The 22,593-nt window shown below is 33.7% G+C and overlaps 1 protein-coding gene across 5 annotated transcripts in view; it reads right to left on the minus strand.

Annotated features, from left to right (window-relative positions):
• AOPEP (aminopeptidase O (putative)) overlaps nt 1-22,593 on the minus strand; it is a 490,524-nt gene that overhangs the window by 418,303 nt on the left and 49,628 nt on the right. For all 5 annotated transcript variants that reach the window (XR_004229430.1, XR_004229431.1, XM_031937724.1 and 2 more), the window contains exon 3: nt 10,496-10,662. Coding sequence is in view for 3 of the 5 variants with exons in the window: in XM_031937724.1 (XP_031793584.1) it covers nt 10,496-10,662 (167 nt within the window). In the remaining 2 variants the exon portion in view is untranslated. The remainder of the gene's footprint in view (nt 1-10,495; nt 10,663-22,593) is intronic.

The following is a 22,593-nucleotide window of genomic DNA, read 5'->3' on the forward strand; positions in this document are numbered from 1 at the left end:
ACAGTAGATTAATCCATGTTTAATTTAATTTGATACAACTCCTTATTTTTATCCTTTTCCTGCTTTCTGAGTATTCACTTATTTCTATCATTATCAAATACTTCTCTTCTTTAGTAATCATCCCAAATGATTCTAAAATTCAGTCTTCTCTCTCTAATATTGTTATGGTTCATCATGCCTCATCATATTTACACTAAATTTTGGCCTGGTTCATAAAGCACAATCAGTGCTTTATGATTTATAATTAGCTATCATCTAGTCTAATCCTCTAATTTTATAGTTGGAAAAACTGAGGCTCAAAATCAAGAAAGTAATTTTTGGATGGAGCACCAGGCCTGGAATCAGGAAGAACTGAATTCAAATCAAGCTTTGGATATTTACAAGCTCGGATATTTACCCAAGGCAAATCATTTAACCTCTGTTTGCCCCAATTTCCTTATTTGTGAAACATGGATAATAAATGCACCTACCTTCCAGGATTGTCATGAGGATCAAATGATATAATAACTTTAAAGTGCTTAGCATAAAGTAGGAGCTCTATAACTTTCTACTACTACTACTACTACTACTACTACTACTAATTATTAACTTAGTCAAAATTATACAGAGTTTATCAGAGTTGGAAAGAACACCAGTGATTGGTCATGCTTTCCCTCTTTATTTTTACTTCTGAGATTATACTTTTAGTTGATATCAGTTTTTTCTTTTGCTTAAGTTTTAAGAGCCAAATTTCCAAACACAAGAAGCACTAGCTGGTGCCATCCCTCTGAATCTGACTCTCTTTCCTAGGTTATTTTTGGCTGCTACTCAGCGGTTATATTGGAAGAAGAACAAAGGAAACAACAAGACACTCAAAAGTTGGGATGGATCTAAATATTGTAACAACTACTAAGTGCTAGCTTAACGTCACCTCCTTTTGCATCCTGATGCTTATCGAGTCCCTCTTCAAAGGCTCCTATTTTTGTGCTACTTGTTAGTTATAGCACAGAAAGCCAAAATAGCGTGACCACCATTCAATCAGGTGGAAGAGTGCCATCTATTGAACCAAAGACACTACTTTCTCCTGTGTGATATAGACCAGAAGACAAATTCCTCAATCTGTAATAAAAAATGAGTCAGTAGATTTTATATCCATTTAAATCAATTCAATTCAGCACCAAATCGCTGGATTTGGAGTCAAAAAGACCCAAGTTTAAATCCTGTCTCAGATATTTTCTGGCACATATTTCATATGTTCTTTTTGCCTTATTTTCCTGAAGTGTAAAATGGGGATAATAAGTTTCCAAAGTTGTTGTAAAAAAACAAATGAAATAAAAGACGAACTAGAGACCATTATTGATCACAAAATAGAAAATTTTGATTACATCAAATTAAAAAGCTTCTGTACAAACAAAACTAATGTAAACAAGATTAGAAGGGAAGCAACAAACTGGGAAAACATCTTCACAGTTAAAGGTTCTAATAAAGGCCTCATTTCCAAAATATATAGAGAATTGACTCTAATTTATAAGAAACCAAGCCATTCTCCAATTGATAAATGGTCAAAGGATATGAACAGATAATTTTCAGATGATGAAATTGAAACTATTACCACTCATATGAAAGTATTCCAAATCATTATTAATCAGAGAAATGCAAATTAAGACAACTCTGAGATACCACTACACACCTGTCAGATTGGCTAAGGTGACAGGAAAAAATAACGACAAATGTTGGAGGGGATGCGAGAAAACTGGGACATTGATACATTGTTGGTGGAGTTGTGAACAAATCCAACCATTCTGGAGAGCAATCTGGAATTATGCCCAAAAAGTATCAAACTGTGCATACCCTTTGACCCAGCAGTGCTACTACTGGGCTTATACCCCAAGGAGATACTAAAGAAGGGAAAGGCACCTGTATGTGCCAAAATGTTTGTGGCAGCCCTGTTTGTAGTGGCTAGAAGCTGGAAACTGAGTGGATGCCCATCAATTGGAGAATGGTTGGGTAAATTGTGGTATATGAATATTATGGAATATTATTGTTCTGTAAGAAATAACCAGCAAGATGAATACAGAGAAGCTTGGAGAGAATTACATGAACTGATGCTAAGTGAAATGAGCAGAACCAAGAGATCATTATATACGTCAACGATACTGTATGAAGATGTATTCTGATGGAAGTGGATTTCCTTGACAAAGAGACCTAATTCAGTTTCAATTGATCAATGATGGACAGAAGCAGAAATGAATGAAAACTGTTTGCATTTTTGTTTTTCTTCATGGGTTATTTCTACCTTCTGAATCCAATTCTCCCTGTGCAACAAGAAAACTGTTTGGATCTGCACACATAGATTGTATCTAGGATATACTAGGACATATTCAATATATATAGGACTGCTTGCCATGTAAGGGAGAGAGTGGAGGGTGGGAGGGAAAAATCGGAACAGAAATGAGTGCAAGGGATAATGTTGTAAAAAAATTACCCTGGCATGGATTCTGTCAATAAAAAGTTACTATAATAAAAAAAATAAATAAATAAAAATGAAATAATATTTACAAAGCAGTTAAACACAGGGCTTATGTAAAGTTTTGCTATCATTATTAGTTAGCATATATGACAGAATCCATGAACACCATAGTAATATCATGAAAAGAGAACTGGGTGTAGAGTACTGAATTTGAATCCTGGATAGTCAACTTACTAGTTGTGTGATGTTAGCTAAGTCATTTCAACTTTTGGAGCCTCAATTTCCTTGGCTGTGAAATGGGGGTAATAAAGCCTACCTCACAGAACAAAGTCAGAATTAGGCTCCCTGGAACCTGGGATGAGGGATGGCGGAGAAATGTCTAAAGAACCACAACTGCTTTCTGTGCATGATTAAGAGGACCTAGACAAAGAGGTTATAGGAGCTGAGAAGTCTGAGGGCACTTGAAGGGCAGGGGATTCAAAGGGAATGAGGAGAGGAGGATATAATTCTGGCCAACCACTGAATTTTGAAGGAGTGAGAGTAAAGGAGTAAGAGCAATCTGGAGATTCAACGGTGACAGCAGCAAGGATCTGAACATAACACTGTTAGTAATGCTAACAAGAGAATCTTCAGGAGAAAAGCCAGGTTTCAGTGAGCATCCAGAGATGAAATAAATGTGAGAAGGCTATCGAGAGGAAGGAAAGAAAGGGAAAAAGGAGCTCAATAACTGAGACTCCCAGAAGACATAATGGACTGGAAGGGATGAGAAGGATAATCCCTGAAGAAGTCTGGGTATGAATTTATATAGAAAGGAGGGAGAGCAGAATCATCCAACATTACAGAGCCTTCCTAAATATCCCACCTGAGTTTATGTGAGGAAGGAGGAAACTTGAGGAGCTACAGCCAGGACCAAGTAAGGATTACCTTCATTCTGATTCCCTTACCCCATGAATCATAGAATCATCATAATTTGGATCTAGAAAGGACCTCAGAAGTCAGTACAATCATAAGAGAGATGATAAGAGTAAAACCCAATATGGCTATGTAATCACAGAGGCAGGAAGCAGCAAATCTAAGTCTTCTGACTCCAAATCCAATGTTTTTTTCCCCTGTACTGTCTATAACATTTTTTGGTGGGGAGGGGAGACCCAACATACAATGATGCTCTTGTGGGAAGGTAGCAGGGCCATATAAGGTGGAAGCACAACACCTGGGGTACCAATGTCTGGAAGAAAACTTCCATTTCCCTATGCTAATTCAGACTTTGGTGGTAAAGATTAAATATAATATATCAGTCAAGCAATAAACAACCATTTCTTAAACATCCATTAAGTGCCAGGCACTGAGGATACATGGGACAAAAGAAGGAACAGCTTATACAAATATATGTTACATATAAGGCTATAATAAAGATGTATAGAATAAATACAAATATATACAAGGTCGTGAATTTAGGGAAGTGGGGCACTAGCCCAGGAAAGGCTTCATATGGAAGGCAATGTTAAAGCATTCATATAAATGAATGCGTTTGTAAAATTTAAGGCCTGATATGTTATTATTATTGTCATAGTTTTTATTTATCATGTCAATGTTAAGTCCATGTCCAAATTTGATGAGTCAGATTTGTTTTATACAGAAAAATTATAATATAACCAACTGAAAGCATTCATAATGGACCTCACTGCCCATGCAATTAGGCTAGGCAGAATACAAAGAAAATGAAATAGAACTAGTCCTTGTCTTACAGAACTTTAAAGTCTAGAATACACAAAGTGATGTGAACATCTGTTTTTAAGATGTTCAAAAGGCTAAATGAAGGAATTAAGTAAAAATAATGCTTCTGTTCAATAGAAATTTTAAAAAATTATCAAGGACCTACTCTGTGCTCGACTTTGTGGGAGCTTATAAAGGATTATAACATACAGGGTTTCCCCAAAGAAGATAAACTACATATGTGTATGTACACACACACAAATTGTGGTATCACTGTGTTTCTTGAAAATTAGTATGTGCATTGTCATACCATAATGTTTCCTTACTTCAAGAAACAGTGTTTACTTTATATGTCCACTAGTTGTCACAAAACCATCAAATTTCTACATACTTTTAAATATCTTCTAATTTACCATTTACATATGAATTTAGATAATTACTAGGAATAAATTCTGAAAAGAATTTAATGGGCTGCTGTTTTAAATGAACAGGAAAGGAAAGAATTTGGCTTCCAATTGCACATCGGGGATCCCAGTTCTAATGTTCTGTCCTTCCCCTGGAACTTTCCACAAAAAAAAAAAAAAAGAAAAAAGAAAAAGAAAAGAATACGACACAGCTGATGTATCTGGGCACACCAGAATGTAACATTTTGCTTAAAGTGAAGTAATGTCTACATTCCTATTTACCATAGAGAAATGTAATAAAATTCCATGGAAAGGAACACCCAGCCATTTCACACCTTTTTTCTTTCTTTTTCACATGCATTTTTCTCCATTTTGAAAAGAGCTAAAATTAGGTACTATAATTCTATTTCTTGATCTTAATGCTAGCAGTTTTTTTTTCCTTTTCCAAAAGATGGAAATATATTGAATGTCTTTGGGAAAAGATGCTAAAATTGCTTACAATTCTCAGAAAAAAAAATTACCCTTCCAATTTAAAAATCATTTTTCAATTTTTTTTTCATTGTGCTGGTAAAGGCACAGCATGGATGACTAAGCTTCAATCTTGTTGTTGCCAGGAACTCTGAACACTGATGTCACTTCTAAAACTATCAATATCAATTTTAAATACTTCTTCCATGAATATTACTTCCACCAATATAATTATGTACAGTGCAAAGCAAGATTGCAGTCTGCATGAATAAAGCTATGTGAACAAAGCAAAATGATAAATTATTTACACAAGACAATTTGAAGCTAGTGGCAGAACTTAGCCCTAAGAGAGGAAAGTATGCTATAACCTATTAAATTGACTAAATATTGGCCAAATTATTATCCTATAAAATCAAATTAATTTAAAAAATGACAAGAATTAGTTCCTTCAGTCTTTATTTTTAGTCAAGATTTTTTCTTTAGTCAAGATTAGTCAAGATTCACTGTTTATTCTTTTTCTTCCAATGAACTGTTAAATTTATCATGACGCTGGCATTTTCTATTTTCTAATAACCTGCCCAGTGCTTTGCTTTCTCATAGTATGGAAACTAGTAGCATGCTAGTGTGGATATATGGAATAAGTGGGCTTCTGTGTGACAATAATGAGAATTATGAGCTGCTGAGTTTTCTTCTTATGCTATCTCTAGGGTAGTTTATCTTACAATAGACATGCCATGAGAAAGTTGAAGTCCTATGGAAAGAAACAATCTATCTAAAAATTTTTTCCTTGGAAAGGTATCACATTGTATTTGCATACTGCTTTTCTCTAAGGAGTGCAAAGAGATTCATAGACATTATCCCATCCCATGAAAATTTTGGTTAAGCTGGCAAGGAAGCTAATATTATTATCTTGGTTGTCCGTCTGGTGAACACCTGCTGCTAGATGCAGAAGGAATAATGGTATTTGGCACAGAATATTTAATGACTGTTAAGTAATACTTGTCAAGCTCAATTTTCCCATATTTTGAAAGACACTTGTAAAGTTAGTTCTGGGAAACCACATAAACCAAAGGTGGTGTAAATACAAGAAAATCCTAACTAAATTCTAGTTTACCATACTTTTGTACGTTAGGATTCTATACTTAATTTCAGAATCATCCCTACATATGACAAACCAGGACAATTCACCATAGGCTGTGTGTGTGTGTGTGTGTGTGTGTGTGTGTGTGTTTGCAAGGGGAAGAAATAGAAGAGAATGTTTAACTATTTCAAAGTCTGATTCTTTTTGTATAATAAAATAACTGTTTGGACATGTATACTTATATAGTAGTATTTAATTTATACTTTAAGTTATTTAACATGTATTAGTCAACCTGCCATCTGAGGGAGGGGATGGGGGAAGGAGGGGAAAAATTGGAACAAAAGGTTTGGCAACTGTCAATGCTGTAAAATTACTCATGCATATAACTTGTAACTAAAAAGCTATAATTAAAAAAAAATAATTTAAGGGGGAAAAAAAAAGAAGGGAATGTTTACATTAGTATAGGATGGTGGAGATATTCAGTGACTGACAAAGGGAGTCAGTCAGTGGAAAGGAAGCAGATCCAGATCTGCCAGCTAGGTATGAAAACAAAAGACCTAAGGTTTCAGGTCTCAGGTGACTGTGAGACAATCACCTCAACCAACTTTGCTAGGGATATAGAGGAGTTCTTAACTTTTTTGTGTCATGAACTACTTTGGAAATCTATTACAGAAAGAATGATTTTTCTCTAGTCTCTTACATCCTTCTGATGAAGAACATTCTAAATTCATCCTAACTTTTAAACATATATTTGTATTATCTAGGCAATATCTTAAATACCAAACTCCTTGGGATCTATATATTATTTTGTAATAGTGAAGTTTTATTTTGTACTTTTTGAATTTTCTACAAATCACATCTATAGTATTCAAGTAAAGGGTAAAGAATCCTCAGAAATCAGTGAGGGAAAAGTATTATATATATTTAGAGAGAGAGAGAGAGAGAGACTGATCTCAACATTTTGTTCATCTGAATAAACAAGCTTTTCTTTCTGGAGGTTGGTATGTTTCAGGAGCAAAGAGGAGGGAAGAGTAGAAAGAATAGTAGCTTCTATTAGTAAAGGGAGTATGAAAGAACAAAAAACAATATAAAGAGTTTTGTGTTTTGCTTACTTCTTTCTTTTCCTTTTTTTGGTGGTGGTAGGGACAAGATATCTGCAGTTCTAATATCTAATAATCAAATATTTAAAGTACTTAGAGTGACTTTTGCTTGAATAGGGATCATCACAGAAAGCAACGATCGTGTATAATTTTCAATGTAGAGAATTAATTATAACTAGATCAATAAGAAATTGTTCATATGTACCACTAAACTAAGACATAGAAATGATTGATGAAAACAGCATTGAAAAGCTCCAATTTCATGAAGTTTGCCTTTTCTTTCCCTCTAAGTTAATTTATAATAGAATTTGCAGGATTTTTTGTCTTCTTATTTGCAAAATACAGATCTCATAAACATCAAAAAAGATAAAAGATCAAAAAATAGTATGGTTTTGTGACAAGAATTTATGAAGTTCTACAGGTAATGTCCTCATTCGTGGGTGAAGTGGGTTTAAAAACAAGGTAGAGTTGCACAAAGTCATCAACCTCATTCTCTCTTCCAGAGTCATCAAATTCCAGTATCAAGACATAAGTCAGGACCAGAGATGGCCCAGGATGTAGTAGATGACCTTGGAGTCTTTGATATCTGACCAAGTTCCAAGCATTCCACAGTCCCTGTTTCAGTTACCTTCATGCTCATGAAACAAACTGTTCTTGTCTGCTTGTTTTGCCAGGTGAAGTCTTTACATGCTTGGGTACAGACACTCCTAAATCACCAACAGATTTCAGGCCTTTTGGTTACCCACCACCTGGTTTTGCCTTTCATCCTAGACAGCTTACCGGGGTATGGCTGTTGCACTTGCCACAGCTTCTTGGAGCCACAGATGAGAGCTGAATGCTAGATAGATACAAACGGTAGATGAGCAGCCTTGAAAAGAGCTCAGCAAGCTCTCATACCAAAGATGCTTGTCCTTGTTAAACAGCCCTAGCTATAGCTCAGAACACCTTGCATTTGAATCCTAACACTACTATTTGATAAAGTGACTGGACACAAGTCAGTTAACCTCTCTGAGTCTTCAGTTCATCATCATGAGCTCAAATCTGACCTCGGATACTTGCGAGCTATGTGACGCTGGGCAAGTCACTTAATCCTGTTTGCCTCAGTTTCCTCCTCTATAAAATGAACTGAAAAAGGAAATAGCAAACCACTCCAGTATCTCTGCCAAGAAAACCCCAAATGTGATTATGAAGAGTCAGATCCAATTGAAAAACAAATGAACAACAATCACCAGAGGATTAGTGATAAAGCATGTTATTTATCCTGACAGGAGTGAAAGACTCAAAGTATAGAATGAGATATACATTTTGGACATGGCAAATGTATAAATTTGTTCTGAATGCTTGTTTGTTATAAAATATGTGTGATGTATTTTCATTGGAGAGTTAATAATAGGATTATATTAAAAAAGAAAAAAAAGATCACAGAAAATATTTTTTTAATGCACAAAAGATAAAAGAAAGAAGTTCAGAAGAAAACAGAGACAAGTAAGATAGTTCTAAAAGTTAACATGTTCAATACATTATTTGTTTATTTTCTTAAAAGCCAACAAAAAGCAATGGAGTTTAGTCGTTTTACATGTAATCTGCTAGAAATGTTAATTTTTGCTTTTCTAGTATTAAGTTCAAAAAAATTTTAATTACTTTTCATTTTTTTCTGAAATAAATACCAAATAAAAATGGGCATTTTGATATATATGATAGAACAGAAATGGAGGACTGTACATGAAACAGCAACTCTCTATTGTATATAGCTTATTTTTTTTAAATCCAATTATATTTTATTATAATTATAATATATTGATTATAATAAATTATATGACATAATAAATTCAAAAAATAAGTTTAAAAGCTGTCCGCCTTGTCTGTAATTCCTTCTGGACTTCTTCCTGTTCTTTTCTGTGCATTTTTTAAAAATTACTTCAATAACCCTCTTTTCATTTTTGTTCATTTTTTCCTTCATTTTTCACAAAATAGAAAATTTTGGTTATATTAAGCAGACAAGATTAGAAGGGAAGCAATAAACTAGGAAAACATTTTTATATCCATAAGATCTGATAAAGTCCTCATTTTCAAAATATAGAGAATTGTCTCAAATTTATAATAGTTCAAACCATTCTCCAGTTGATGAATGGTCAAAGGATATGAATAGACAATTTTCAGATGAAGAAATTGAAACTATTTGTTTCAATGAAGAGGTGCTCCAATAATGACGAATGTTGGAGGAGATATGGGAAAACTGGGACACTGATACATTGTTAGTGGAACTGTGAACGGATCCAACCGTTCTGGAGAGCAGTTTGAAATTATGCATACCTTTGATCCAGGAGTATTACTACTGCGCTTATATCCCAAAAATATCTTAAAGGAAGGAAATTAAAACAACAAAAGATACAGCTGCTCTCTTCAACAATAAAAGGATTTAAATCAGTTCCACTTGTGCAGTGATGAAGAGAGCATCTACACCCAGAGAGAGAAGCATGGGAACAGAATGTGAAACACAACATAGTATTCTCACTCTCTCTCTTGTTGTTTATTTGCATTTTGTTTTCTCTCTGTTTTTTTCTTCCTTCTTGATCTGATTTTTCTTGTGCAGCAAGATAACTGCATAAATATGTATACATATACTGGATTTAAAATGTATTTTAACCTATTTAATATGTAATGGACTACCTGCCAGCTGGAGGAGGAAAGAAGGGAAAGGAAGGGAAAATTTGGAACAAAAGATTTTTCAAGGGTCAATGTTGGAAAAATTACCCATGTATATGTTTTGTAAATAAAAAGATATAATAATAATAATCAAAAAATAAAAAAAGAAAGAAAGAAAGAATAGCGCCTGCAGTATTCATTTAACAACTGATCTTTCATTCATTAATTTCTTCATTTCTTGAGGCATGGGAAAAAGCTTATTTAGCAAAAATTGCATCTTCAAATAAAAAAAAAAAAAAAGACTCCCTTGCTTCTCTGGCAATCTCAGTTAAATAAGTGTATTATATTGGTGTTCCTATAATGTGGTTGTCTACCCGGATGAGGTTGCCACAAACCAAGAGACAACCAACTTATTTCTCATAATACATGACACAGAACCAACTACTGACTTAGATAAACTATTAACTGGTAACAAGGGGTCCCCCATTTTATTATCTGACAGTTTATTTAATAATGGATTGGTTTCCAATTTAACTAAAGAACTATTTAAAGTTTAGAAAAACATTTCTTTTTGGGTTTCTGAGTTTAGTATTAGTTGCAATACATAAATATGCAAAGAACACATATACTGTACCTTCCTGAAGCTGTGTTGGCTTGGCAGAATTTTCCCCACTCATTAAAACAACAAAAGATGCAGCTGCTCGGACTGTAGCCTGCCATGTTGACATGGCAACTGGTGGCTCCTGGCATGGAAAAAGGGCTCTGTTGTTTATTGGGGATCCCATAGTATAAACACATGGCCTGAGGAAGAGAGAGAAAGTGAAGGTAAAATCTTTGAAATGAGGCATCCTTTCTTTACTGCTGTATTAATGAAGTTGAGCTTTGTGGAGAAGGGGGTAAGTAGGGGAGGGATTATTAAAAAGCTTTGCGTATTATACATTTCAAGGAACACATGACTGAAAATGTCAATGGTGCTTGGAAAATCAGGTGGTAATCTTTTATTGTACCAATTGCTTAAATATGTGAAGGATTGGATCAATTTTTAGTGAGGGTAGAGAGGAAAAAGGAAGGAGGTGTGGGCCATTAATATTTAGTTAGAAGGGGAAAATGCCCTTTGGATGAAGTTTCAAATAGTTGTTTGCCAACTTCTAATATATTAGTCTGGCCCTTCCAACCTCTATGCGTCAATTATTATTTTTTTAAAGAGCTTAGAAACATCCTTAAAAACCCTCTGGAAAGAATTCTGGAAAAAATGTGTCTAGAGAGCACTAAAGTATTAAATGTTTGGAAAAATAAGCTGGTGGTCTCAAGTCCTGTGCCGGCAGAAGGACAGTTCCACCAGAAACCACTATCCCAAATGGAACTCTTATGGGTAGATAATCCTTGCACAGGGGCCAAGAACTAAGATAGGAATATACATAGATTATAATGAAAATTTGTACTGTAAAAAATCAATGCAAGTTTAGGAAACTGATAGCATGCTATTATATATTCATTGTTTTATTTTTAATAAAAACCAGTACATACATGGAATTTTGCATATATCTACCAGGGTTAAAATAAGGAATAATCAGTCTCCTCTTGAAAGATTAGTCATGGTTGACAGAAATAGAGAAGCCATATAAGATTATGGAGTATATTCTCTTGGTAAGGGAGAATAAAAGACAAGGCTAAATTTTGTGAAAACCATATGGAAATATTTATATTACTTAGTTACCAGAAGCTATGAAAAAAAAAAGTGTTATTTTAACAATTTTTTACATCTAGTAAATAAAATAAGTACAACAATGTATCCTTCTGGACATAGGCTATATTATTTAATTCACTTTTTACTTACTGTGAATGTTCCTCAATATTATTTGCTCATAATAATTCCTGACATTTACATATTCATTTTATGATTTACAAATCCAAACATACGTTCTCTCATTTGATCTTCACAACTGCCATATGGGGCAAGAAGTACAAGAGTATTATTGTTTTCATTTTTGTAGATGAGAAAATTTCAACCAACTTGAGTCAACTAGAAAATGCAGCACTGCAGCTTAATCCAGGTCTTCTGATTCTCTCCACTAAATTAGTTTTCTTTTTTGAAATATCATTGCAGAGAGAATTCCTGTTCTCCCAGATTTGCTCTTGATGACCACCACCCAGCACTAATCCTGCCTGAACTTGGAGTGTTGGATAAGCCAGAAGTAGATCTCGAAGGAAAAGAAAATTGACAGTTCTTGTGGCCCCTAAAATCTTCTCAGATATTCCCACGTTACACGTTATGGTCCAGATCTCACTAATCAGGAACTAGACCATGAGCATAAAGATTTGATATGGCTATAAGTTAACATCTCTTTGTAGTATAATCTTCATAAACATATTTGAACCTGTTTTTTCCTGCTACTTAAGCCTACTTTTGGCTTTCTTTTTCTTCTGCAGGAATACAAGGATTCTTCCAAAAAGTCATTTATATGCTTATAATTTCTCTTGCCTAGTGTAGTCCTGCTTCTGTTTCCTTTGAAATTTCTTTGGAGTAATGTGCAATAACCAACTCAACATAAACCACAATCCCCAGACTTATGTTCTTATAGAATTCTGATGTCCTCATAACCTTCTGATCTAGTTCTTTCCTAAATGAGAGAACATTTTCTTAATACCATTGGTGTAAGGAAAGAAGAAAACAGAGTACTGTGCCACTGGAAATCATAGTTGAGTGACCATCGAGTCTGTATCTGAAGAACTAGAATTCTCTGCTTAACACAAAGAAACCTGACATGACATCCCAGTTAGAACTATTTTTTGAAACCCCACCCTGGACATCAATTTGTCCCTGTTTTAATTCTAAATTAAAATTTTGACATTAAAGGAAATTTGTGGTCTTACCTTTGAATTTCCAAAGTATTTATTATTTCCTCCAAAGGACTGAAAGCTCTTTGAGATAAGGTACTATTTTGTTTCTGTATCTGTATCCTAAGTTCCAAGTACAGTCGCTGTCTTTCTTTTTTATTCACATCTACATTTCTAGCACTAAGCACAGTACCCAGCACTTAATAAATGCTTCTTGATTTAACATTAACATCTAAGAGATCAGAAAAGGCTTCATATAGTAAACAGCCTAAGCTAAGTATTGAAGGAAAACAAGAATTCTAAAAGGCGGAGGGGAAGAGGAGGGGCCCTTTAGGCTTAAGACACATAGTTAGGATATGGCAAGTCATGTATGAGGAAAAATAAGGCTAGTTTGACTGGATCATATGGCATTGAAAGGTAATGTGCAATAAAGGTTGAAAGGCAGATTATGGACAGGTGATAGAAGTCCTTAAATTCCAAAGAGAGGATTTTATAGTTGATTCTACAGTCAATAAGAATCCATAAGAGCTTATTGAGTAGAGGAGCCATATAAGCAGATTAACACTTTAGGATAATCACTATAACAAATGAGTGAGGAGGTTAGAGAGGGGAGAAATTTGAGACAGGGAAACTGATTGAGAGACCATTATAAAAGAATAATAGATGACAAGTGGATCTGAATCAGGGTGTCTGACAGAAGAAAGCCAAAGAGAAGGAGGAAGATGAAAGAAATGAGGAAATAAAAAAGTCAAGATCTAGCCACAGAGTAGATGTGTGGGATGAGGGAGAATGAGGTGTCAAGACAGTAAATGTAGGTGTTTCCCTTGAGAGAAATAGAAAAATTCAGAGGAGTAGGTTTGGGAAGAAAGGTAATGAGTTCAGTTTTCAGGGAGCTGAGTTTAAACTGTTAAAATTTTTTAAAAATCAGGGGGATTGGAACTTAAGAGAGACTAGAGAGAGAGGTTTGGGAGTCATCACATAGAAATAACAATTAAGTACATATGAGCTAATAAGGCTACCAAATGAAAGAGTACTAAGGGATGGGAGGAGAAGTCAGAATAGGGTCCTGAGACATTCTTACCCAAAGTAAAAATGTCTTAGATGATAATTCAGTAAAGGAAACTGAAAAGGAGCACACTAGAAAGCAAAGAGGACAACTAAAAGTTCATAATACATAAAAACCCAAAAAGGAGAGCATATACAAGAGGGAAATGTGACCAGCAGTGTCAAATTCTGTAAAGAATTCAGGAAGGACAAGAATTGAGAAAAGATTATCAGTATTGGCAATTAAGAGATCCCTGGTAACTTTGGAAAAGACACTTTCAGTTGAGTGATGAGGTTAAAATCCAGATTGCAGAGGATTTAAAAAACGAGGGAAGAAGTCAAGAATAAATAGCTTTTTCAAGGAATTTGAGAGAAAGGGGAGAGATATAGAATGATATGTTAGGGGGTTGGTTGGGTCTAGTGAAGGTCTTTTAAAGATGGCGAGGGTTAGGGAAGGCAGGCATGTTTGAAGCCTCTGGACTAGCTGTTGGGATTTGGAGTACATTGCTAAATTGGGTGAGGTCAAAGGAGGAAGGAGATCAGGCAAGAATTATAAAAAATATAAGAAAAAAAAGTATTTGAAGTTTGAATTCACCAATTCACACTGAGATATTAATGATTGATAGGATTAATTTTCCAGGGGAATATTTATATTTTAGTAAGGATCAAGCCTAAACAAAATGAATCAAGCTCAAATATTAGTTGTCATAAGAGCAAGATATTGGGACTTTGTAGATCCCTAAATGAAGACAGGCCTGATCATACCTTTAAACCACCACCCAAAGAAGACTTTTTTTTTTCTTCTCACTTCCAACCCCATAATCTATCTATATTTTTAAACACATCAGGAAGTTATCTGAATGTATAATCACTGAAATACATATATGCAGCTGTGTTTACTTCTACATGCACAGCCCTGTATCTCAGCCACATTGCTAAAATGCTAATGGAATGTATGTAGTAGGGTGTGTGGGCACCAGCCTGCAATTCTTTAATGCTTATAACTTCATTATTTCCAGACCAAATAATTCCTTCCAACACATAAAGGAAAAAATCTTCTCATGATGGCTCATCTCACATACCCCAAGGAGACTCATTCACACATGAAACTCCTTAGGGAATTTATACCAGTTCTGTGTGTGGTGGGAAAATAAAAAGGGGCTGAGAAGTACGGAGAAAAAGGGGTATGGAAAAGAGATGAAAAAGAGAGCTCAAGGGCAGGCCCATGGCTTGCTGCCATTAAAATGGCTCTGTAGCATTAAAAGCCATTTTAAATTAGGAAGAGCTTGTCAGAACAACAATTACATCAGATACTTGTGAAATATTTATATTATTCATGGAGTAAGGGTGGGAGGAGGCTGACTAGTCCTAGTGAGGTGTCAGCTAACACGAACAACCTGTTATTCTACTTCAGTGGAGAGCTCTGGAGAAAGGAAAACAGAAGATTGAAAACATTTTTCCCTTAGTTGATTTTTTTTTTAAGGGAGAGGGAAGAGAGCATTTTACCACTGATTTTGTTCTGTTTCAATTTTTGAAGAAAAGTATGAAGCTTTATCTCTTTCCTCAAAATCAGTTATTTTCAAAGAAATTATTTTTTTAATATCCTTTTTAAAAAAAATTTTGTTCTTTCAGAAGGAGCCTCCTTAGGACATTAACATGTATTTGAGTACTGTTAGAGAATCAGTGGTTTGATGTGGATCTTATCCTGTTAGGATATATTTGAACTTGTTTCTTTAAGTTGGGCTTGTTAGTTATTTAAAAAAAAAAAAAAAGTTTCCCAGAGATATAACTAATAAAATAATGTATTTTCCTTCAATTCCCTTTGCTCCTCTTCTTATGAAGAAGTTCCTCTTTTCTCTCTTGTAGACCTCTTTAAGTCATATGCATACTAATGGAATATATGAATTGTCCATCAGTATTGTTTTATAACTAGCATGTCTTTATTTTCTAGTTATAGAAAATGACTTGATTACATTTTTTTACCATTTCTTCTACACAGTTCATTTCTAGTATGTGACCACCTGCTCATGATAACCACGAGCTTCTCCATTATCCACTTGGTGACAAGCAACTTTTAATTTTTTGGAAACTATGGTATATTCTACGGCACAGAGCCAGAAATCATAAAAAGAATGCTGGTGTTAAAAGAGAAGGATTTTGTTTCAGGGAAAAGCTCAGGATCCTTAAAAAACAAACAAATAAACACTATAATTTCCCAAAGATCCTACTTTCTTAATCTTCTTAGATTCTGAGCACAGATCACTGCTGGGTTACAGGGCCTGTCCAAAAGATAAGTAGTGAAGAAGGAGCTCCATAAAACAGGCTGTTCATCCAACAGTAAATCATAATCAGAAAAATTTTTATCCTTCATTTATTTGCTTTTTGTGGTAGTAAAGTTATGATTTTTGTGGATTTCCTATCCTGAATATATATATATATATATATATATACTGAATCTACTATCTCATTTTTGAATCATTTTTCTAGAATTCTCTAAGTAAAATACTGTAATATCTACAAGTAGAGATAATTTGAGCCTCCTCTTTATCTGAATTTATTAATCAAATTTACTTCTTTGGCTACTATAGCTAGAATTCTGATGATGTCTAATGATAGTGGAGACAATGGGCACTCATTCTTTTTTCACACTGATTTTATTAGAATAACTTCCAATGTTTTGCCATCACAAATAATACTAGTTCTTGGTTTTAGATATTGATTATATTAAGGAATGCTCCTTTGATTATTACGCTTTTTACATTTTTTTTTTTTTTTAACAAATGAGAGGTCCATTTTTCCAAAGGCTTTTTTCTGCATCTGAATTTTGTGAGGTTTGTTACTATAGTGATTAATTATGCCAATAACATTTCTAGTTTCAAAGAATCATTGCATTCCTAGTATAAAGTCAACAAGCTCATAATGAATAATTTGTATATATTGTTATATATCTATATAATGTATTATATATGACTATTATATATGCTTCTTAGTTTTTTTACATATATAATTCATTAGTTATATTGAACTCTAGTTCTCTTTTGATGTTTTCACTCTTCCTTGTTTGACAATCAGGATTATGTTCATAAAAGAAGTTTGAAAGACTATATTTTTAGCTCTATTTCTAATTCAGCACAGGTATCCACCGCTTTTTAAATATTTAGAAACAACTTATAAATCCATTAAACTCATGGGCTTTTTTTTTTTTTTGTCAATTCATTTGTGAATTTCTCAATTTCTCTTTCTAAGCCAGGTAGGCTGAAAACAGAGAAAGAAAATTATAGACCAATCTCCCTAATGAAGATTGATGCTAAAATCTTAAACAAAATATTATCAAAAAGATTACAGAAAATCATCCCCAGGATAATACACTGTGACCAAGTAGGATTTATACCAGGAATGCAGGGCTGGTTCAATATTAAGAAAACTATTAGTATAATTGACTATATCAATAAGCAAACTAACAAAAACCATATGATCATCTCAATAGATGCAGAAAAAGCATTTGATAAAATCCAACATCCATTCCTAATAAAAACATTTGAGAGTATAGGAATAAATGGACTTTTTCTTAAAATAGTCAGGAGCATATATTTAAAACCATCAGTAAGCATCATATGCAATGGGGAAAAATTGGAACCTTTCCCAGTAAGATCTGGAGTGAAGCAAGGTTGCCTACTATCACCATTATTATTCAATATTGTATTAGAAACACTAGCCTCGGCAAGAGATTAAAGGAATTAAAGTAGGCAATGAGGAAATCAAACTATCACTCTTTGCAGATGATATAATGGTATACCTAGAGAACCCCAGAAATTCTACTAAAAAGCTATTAGAAATAATTCATAACTTTAGCAAAGTTGCAGGGTATAAAATAAATCCCCATAAATCCTCAGCATTTTTATATATCACCAACAAAATCCAACAGCAAGAGATACAAAGAGAAATTCCATTCAAAATAATTGTTGACAGCATAAAATACTTGGGAATCTATTTACTGAAGGAAAGTCAGGAATTATATGAGCAAAATTACAAAAAACTTTCCACACAAATAAAGTCAGACTTAAATAATTGGAAAAATATTAAGTGCTCTTGGATAGGCCAAGCAAATATAATAAAGATGACAATACTCCCTAAACTAATCTATTTATTTAGTGCTATACCAATCAGACTTCCAAGAAAATATTTTAATGATCTAGAAAAAATAACAACAAAATTCATATGGAATAATAAAAGGTCGAGAATCTCAAGGGAATTAATGAAAAAAAATCAAATGAAGGTGGCCTAGCTGTACCTGATCTAAAACTATATTATAAAGCAGCAGTCACCAAAACCATTTGGTATTGGCTAAGAAATAGATTAGTTGATCAGTGGAACAGGTTAGGTTCACAAGACAGAATAGTCAACTATAGCAATCTAGTGTTTGACAAACCCAAAGATCCTAACTTTTGGGATAAGAATTCATTATTTGACAAAAACTGCTGGGATAACTGGAAACTAGTATGGCAGAAATTAGGCATGGACCCACACTTAACACCGTATACCAAGATAAGATCAAAATGGGTCCATGATTTAGGCATAAAGAACGAGATTATAAATAAATTAGAGGAACATAGGATAGTTTATCTCTCAGACCTGTGGAGGAGGAAGAAATTTGTGACCAAAGATGAACTAGAGACCATTATTGATCACAAAATAGAAAATTTTGATTACATCAAATTAAAAAGCTTTTGTACAAACAAAACTAATGCAAACAAGATTAGAAGGGAAGCAACAAACTGGGAAAACATCTTCACAGTTAAAGGTTCTGATAAAGGCCTCATTTCCAAAATATATAGAGAATTGACTCTAATTTATAAGAAACCAAGCCATTCTCCAATTGATAAATGGTCAAAGGATATGAACAGACAATTTTCAGATGATGAAATTGAAACTATTACCACTCATATGAAAGTGTTCCAAATCACTATTAATCAGAGAAATGCAAATTAAGACAACTCTGAGATACCACTACACACCTGTCAGATTGGCTAAGATGACAGGAAAAAATAATGATGAATGTTGGAGGGGATGCGGGAAAACTGGGACACTGATGCATTGTTGGTGGAGTTGTGAACGAATCCAACCATTCTGGAGAGCAATCTGGAATTATGCCCAAAAAGTTATCAAACTGTGCATACCCTTTGACCCAGCAGTGCTACTACTGGGCTTATACCCCAAGGAGATACTAAAGAAGGGAAAGGGACCTGTATGTGCCAAAATGTTTGTGGCAGCCCTGTTTGTAGTGGCTAGAAACTGGAAAATGAATGGATGCCCTTCAATTGGAGAATGGTTGGGTAAATTGTGGTATATGAATGTTATGGAATATTATTGTTCTGTAAGAAATGACCAGCAGGATGAATACAGAGAGGCTTGGAGAGACTTACATGAACTGATGCTAAGTGAAATGAGCAGAACCAAGAGATCATTATATACTTCAACAACGATACTGTATGAAGATGTATTCTGATGGAAGTGGATTTCTTTGACAAAGAGACCTAACTCAGTTTCAATTGATCAATGATGGACAGAAGCAGCTATACCCAAAGAAAGAACACTGGGAAATGAATGTAAACTGTTTGCATTTCTGTTTTTCTTCCCAGGTTATTTTTACCTTCTGAATCCAATTCTCCCTGTGCAACAAGAGAACTGTTTGGTTCTGCACACATATATTGTATCTAGGATACACTCCCGACACATTCAACATATATAGGATTGCTTGCCATCTAGGGGAGGGGGTGGAGGGAGAGAGGGGAAAAATCGAAACAGAAGTGAGTGCAAGGGATAATGTTGTAAAAAATTATCCTGGCATAGGTTCTGTCAATAAAAAGTTATTATAATAAAAATTTTTTTTAAAAAAAATAAATACTTAAAAAAAATTCTCTTTCTAAGATTGGATGGGTTTAGATCTCTGTTTCTTAACGTGTTAATTTGGTATTTTAGATTTTAATAAACATTTATTACTTTCTTTTGGATTCTTAGGTTGACTGATATAGAAATGTGTATGGTGATTTTTAATGATTATTTTTATTTCCTCCCTGCTTGTTGTTAGTTCATCAATCATTTTTTATTTAGGTAATTTAATCTTCCTCTCTGTTTCTGTTTTCTTTTTAAATTAAATTTTATTGTATTTAATTAACAATTTGTTTTCCCCTTTTTCACACACACACACACACACACACACACACACACACACACACGTATATGTATATAAGATCTTTTCCTCTTTCTTTGATTTCTGGAGTGTAAACCTAGTAATGTGGTATCACTGCACAAAACGTCCATACACAGTTTAATAACATTTTGCGTATAGTTCCAAAATAATTTTCAGAATAGCCGAACAATGTTCCTGTTGTTGTACAGATCTACATAGTTGTAATTCCCATAATCATCAACTTTGCCAACCTAAGATATATAATCTCACAGATGCCTAAATTTATATTTTTTTCCTAAGAATTAGTGATTTGGAGCATTTATTTATATGGCTATAGCTGGCTTGGATTTCTTTCCTAGGATCTACATGTTTGCATTTATCATTTATCAGTTCTAGAATGGTTCATAATCTTACCAATTTGAATTAGTTCCTATGAAATGAGATCTTTATAAAAGAAAAAGGCTAGAAGGATTTCCCCAGCCCCCAAGTTAACTGTTTCCTTCATAACTTTAACACCAATGATCTGTGCAAAAACTTTTAAATTTTGTTATTAAAATTGTCCATTTTTCCTCTGATCTTCTCTATCCATTTATTGTTCATGAAATCTTCCCCATTCAGAGATCTGAAGGTAATTTCTCCCTCATTCCTATAAATTCGTTTTTAAAATTATATAAAATTATATATACTTTTTTCTATCAATAAAAATCTGTCATCTTCACTCACAATCTGAGACCCCCCCACCTAAATTGAGAACTAACAAAAAAATAAAATCCATGCAAACATATATGGTCAATGAAAACAGATTTCCATATTGATCATGTTTTGAAAATAAAAAGCTTTAAAATGTACACATTCTGTACTCAGAGTACTTCACTTTTCTATAAGAAGAAGAGTAGCATGTTTCATCATTAATCCTTTGCTATTGTAGCTGATCATTATGCTGAGTTCCTAATTTTTTTCACAGCTGTTTGACTTTAACATACTCTTGTCACTGTATAAACTGTTCTGATTCTGTTCATTCACTCCTTCCGGTTTTTGTGGAGAACATTTTCTTCGTCATTTGTTGCAATAATAGTATCCATTACATTAATATACCATAACTTGTTTATGCATTCCCTGATTTATGGGTACCTCCTTGGATTTGTACTCTTTGCCTCTTCAAAAGAGCTAAAAATATTTTTATATAACCTTAGTTTGCTTTGCTTGGGACCAATCTCTACCTCAATCCATATTCCCTTTAATTTCTCCCCTTTCCTTGCTGTTTCCCCAATGAATAAAATTTATTTCTTCAAAGAAATTGTGTGTGTGTGTGTGTGTGTGTGTGTGTGTGTGTGTGTATCCACTTCAGGCTTTCTGTCTAATTAAACTCCTCCTATGATTCCTGATGAGGACAGAGTTGAAATGGAATAAATGTATCATCTCCCTATATCTGAATGTGAACAGTTTATCTTTGTTGAGTTTCTGTATTGTTTATTTATTCTTTATTATTCATTCATTCCTCTTTTTATGTTTCCCTTAATTTCTCTATCTGAATTTTCTCTACAGCTCTGGTGTTTTCATTAAGAATGCTTAGAAGTCCTCAGTATTACTAATATATCTTGAGTATTATTATACTCAGTTTTATAGGGTAAATTCACTCTTGGCCATAGGACCATCTGAAATAAACTTCCAAGTTCTTTGTTCATTTATAGTGGTGGCTGATGATGACTGTGATTCCTCAGTATTTATTTAACTGTTTTCCTTCTAGCTGCTTCCAATATTTTTTCTTTAACCTGTAAGTTCTGGAATTTGGCTATATTTCTGAGAGTTTTCATAATGAGGTTTCTGTCATAAAGTGACAGTAGATTCTATTTCTATTTTGCCCTCAAGTTCTAAGAGATCTGGATAGATATTAATATAAGATATTTAGGCTCTTTCGTTAGTAATGTCATTCAGATAGTTCAGTCGTCTAATTTTTTTTTCTCTTTAATCTGTTTTCCTGGTAAGTTGTTTGTTTGTTTTCTGCTATGAGATACCTTACCTTTTCTTCTACTTTATTAAGCTTTTTGACTTTCTTTTGTTATTTCCAATTGTCTCATAAAGTCATTGGCTTTTATTTGGTTCGTTTTAATTTTCAGGGAGTTTGTTGTTTGGGCAAAGTTTTAAATCCCCTCTACCAAACTATTAATTTGGTTTCCAATTCTTCTACACCTCTCATTTCTTTTCCAATTTTTACTCAAGTATGTAAACATTTAATGTAAAACAACTACAACATACATTTATTTAGTTCTCTTTCAAACTTTTGCTTCATCTCTTCAGGAATTCTAGTTAAGTTTTTGGCAAAAATGTGTTTTTCTTAGAGGGTTTTTTTGTAGATATTTTTGAGTCACTCTCTTTTGGGTTTGTGTGTTGAACTTCCTGAAAGCATAATAAATCTTAATTCAGTGCCTTCTTCTGTTTTTATTTTAAATAAATGTTTATTTATTTTTTTTAAATTCTCAAAAATTTTCCCCTTTGTACTTCCCCTTTCCAATCGAGAAGGGAAGCAATGTGATAGCAATTAAACATGTAAAATCATACAAAACATAGTTCTGTATTAGTAATTTGGAAAAAAAGTGAAAAAATTATTTTCCCATCTACATTCAGATATCATCAGTTTTCTTTGTGGAACTGGATAGCAT

Source organism: Sarcophilus harrisii, chromosome 1 (assembly GCF_902635505.1).
Source record: "Sarcophilus harrisii chromosome 1, mSarHar1.11, whole genome shotgun sequence".
Taxonomy (NCBI): domain Eukaryota; kingdom Metazoa; phylum Chordata; class Mammalia; order Dasyuromorphia; family Dasyuridae; genus Sarcophilus; species Sarcophilus harrisii.